This window comes from Corvus brachyrhynchos, unplaced genomic scaffold (genome assembly GCF_000691975.1).
Source record: "Corvus brachyrhynchos isolate BGI_N302 unplaced genomic scaffold, ASM69197v1 scaffold248, whole genome shotgun sequence".
NCBI classification, from domain to species: Eukaryota; Metazoa; Chordata; class Aves; order Passeriformes; family Corvidae; genus Corvus; species Corvus brachyrhynchos.
Genome location: NW_008239641.1, coordinates 65,008 through 66,263, shown reverse-complemented (window position 1 = coordinate 66,263; position 1,256 = coordinate 65,008). Strand labels below are relative to the sequence as shown.

Below are 1,256 nucleotides of genomic sequence, written 5' to 3'. Positions count from 1 at the left end.
CCCCTGTCCCCCTGTCCCCGAGTCCCTCTGTCCCCCTGTCCTTGTGTCCCCCTGTCCCCGTCCTTCTGTCCCCGTGTCCCTCTGTCCCCCTGTCCCTGTGTCCCCCTGTCCTGTGTCCGTCTGTCCCCCTGTCCCCAACCTCTTTGGTGACCACAGGGCCTCGCTGACCCCGATCCCTGCGCGATTTCCAGGGGCTGCTCCCACATCGGGGTCATCAAGGCCATGGAGGAGTCGGGGATCCCCATCGACTTGGTGGGGGGCACCTCCATCGGCGCCTTCATCGGGGCGCTCTACGCCGAGGAGCGCAGCGCCGTGCGCACCAAGCAGCGGGCACGCGAGTGGGCCAGGGTGGGTGCCGGGGGCACGGCAGCAGGCCAGGGTGGGTGCCAGGGGGCACAGGAGTGGGTGCCAGGGGACACAGGAGTGGGCCAGGGTGGGTGCCGGGGGCACGGCAGCAGGCCAGGGTGGGTGCCAGGGGGCACAGGAGTGGGTGCCAGGGGACACAGGAGTGGGCCAGGGTGGGTGCCGGGGGCACGGCAGCAGGCCAGGGTGGGTGCCAGGGGGCACAGGAGTGGGTGCCAGGGGGTCAGGGTGGGTGCCAGGGGCAGGGGGGGGCCTTCGTCCCTTTTCTGCTCCTTTTCTGTCCTTATTTTTCTTTCTCCTCTTCCTCTTCCTGCTCTTCCTGTCCTTATCTTCTTCCTTTTCTTTTTGCTGTTCCTCCTTCTCCTCCTTCATCTCCTTCCTCCTCCTCCTTCTTCTCTCTCTTGCTGCTCCTCTTCCTTCATCTCCTTTCTCCTCCTTTTCTCTCCTTATTTTTCTTCCTCCTCCTCCTCCCCCCCCAGTGCATGAATTCCGTTTTTGAGACCGTCCTGGACCTCACCTACCCCATCACCTCCATGTTCTCGGGCTCGGCCTTCAACGCCAGCATCAACCGAGTCTTCCAGGACAAGCAGATCGAGGTGTGTCCCCCCCTCCGCGCCCCGTGCCACCCCCAGAGCCCCTCCCCGATGTCCCCGCGGTGTCACCCAGCCCGTCCCGTCCCCGCAGGACCTGTGGCTGCCCTACTTCAACGTCACCACGGACATCACGGCCTCGGCCATGCGGGTGCACACGGACGGTGAGAGCTCCCTGGGGCGCACGGGGCACCCAGCCCTGTGTCACCTCCCCGCATCCCGAGGGGGACGGCAAGGGCACGGGGCAGGGCTGGCTTCCCAGAGCCACCAGCTGCTGCTGGCCCCACCTTGGCGTCGGTGGTG

At 66.3% G+C, this 1,256-nt stretch overlaps 1 protein-coding gene across 1 annotated transcript in view; it reads left to right on the top strand.

The window, feature by feature from the left end:
* The window catches only part of LOC103621067 (neuropathy target esterase-like), a gene marked incomplete at its 5' end in the record, with an annotated part of 20,666 nt that overhangs the window by 10,496 nt on the left and 8,914 nt on the right, over nt 1-1,256 (top strand). Inside the window, 3 exons of the mRNA XM_017742322.1 lie at nt 157-348; nt 843-959; nt 1,048-1,117. Coding sequence (XP_017597811.1) covers nt 157-348; nt 843-959; nt 1,048-1,117 — 379 coding nt within the window. The remainder of the gene's footprint in view (nt 1-156; nt 349-842; nt 960-1,047; nt 1,118-1,256) is intronic.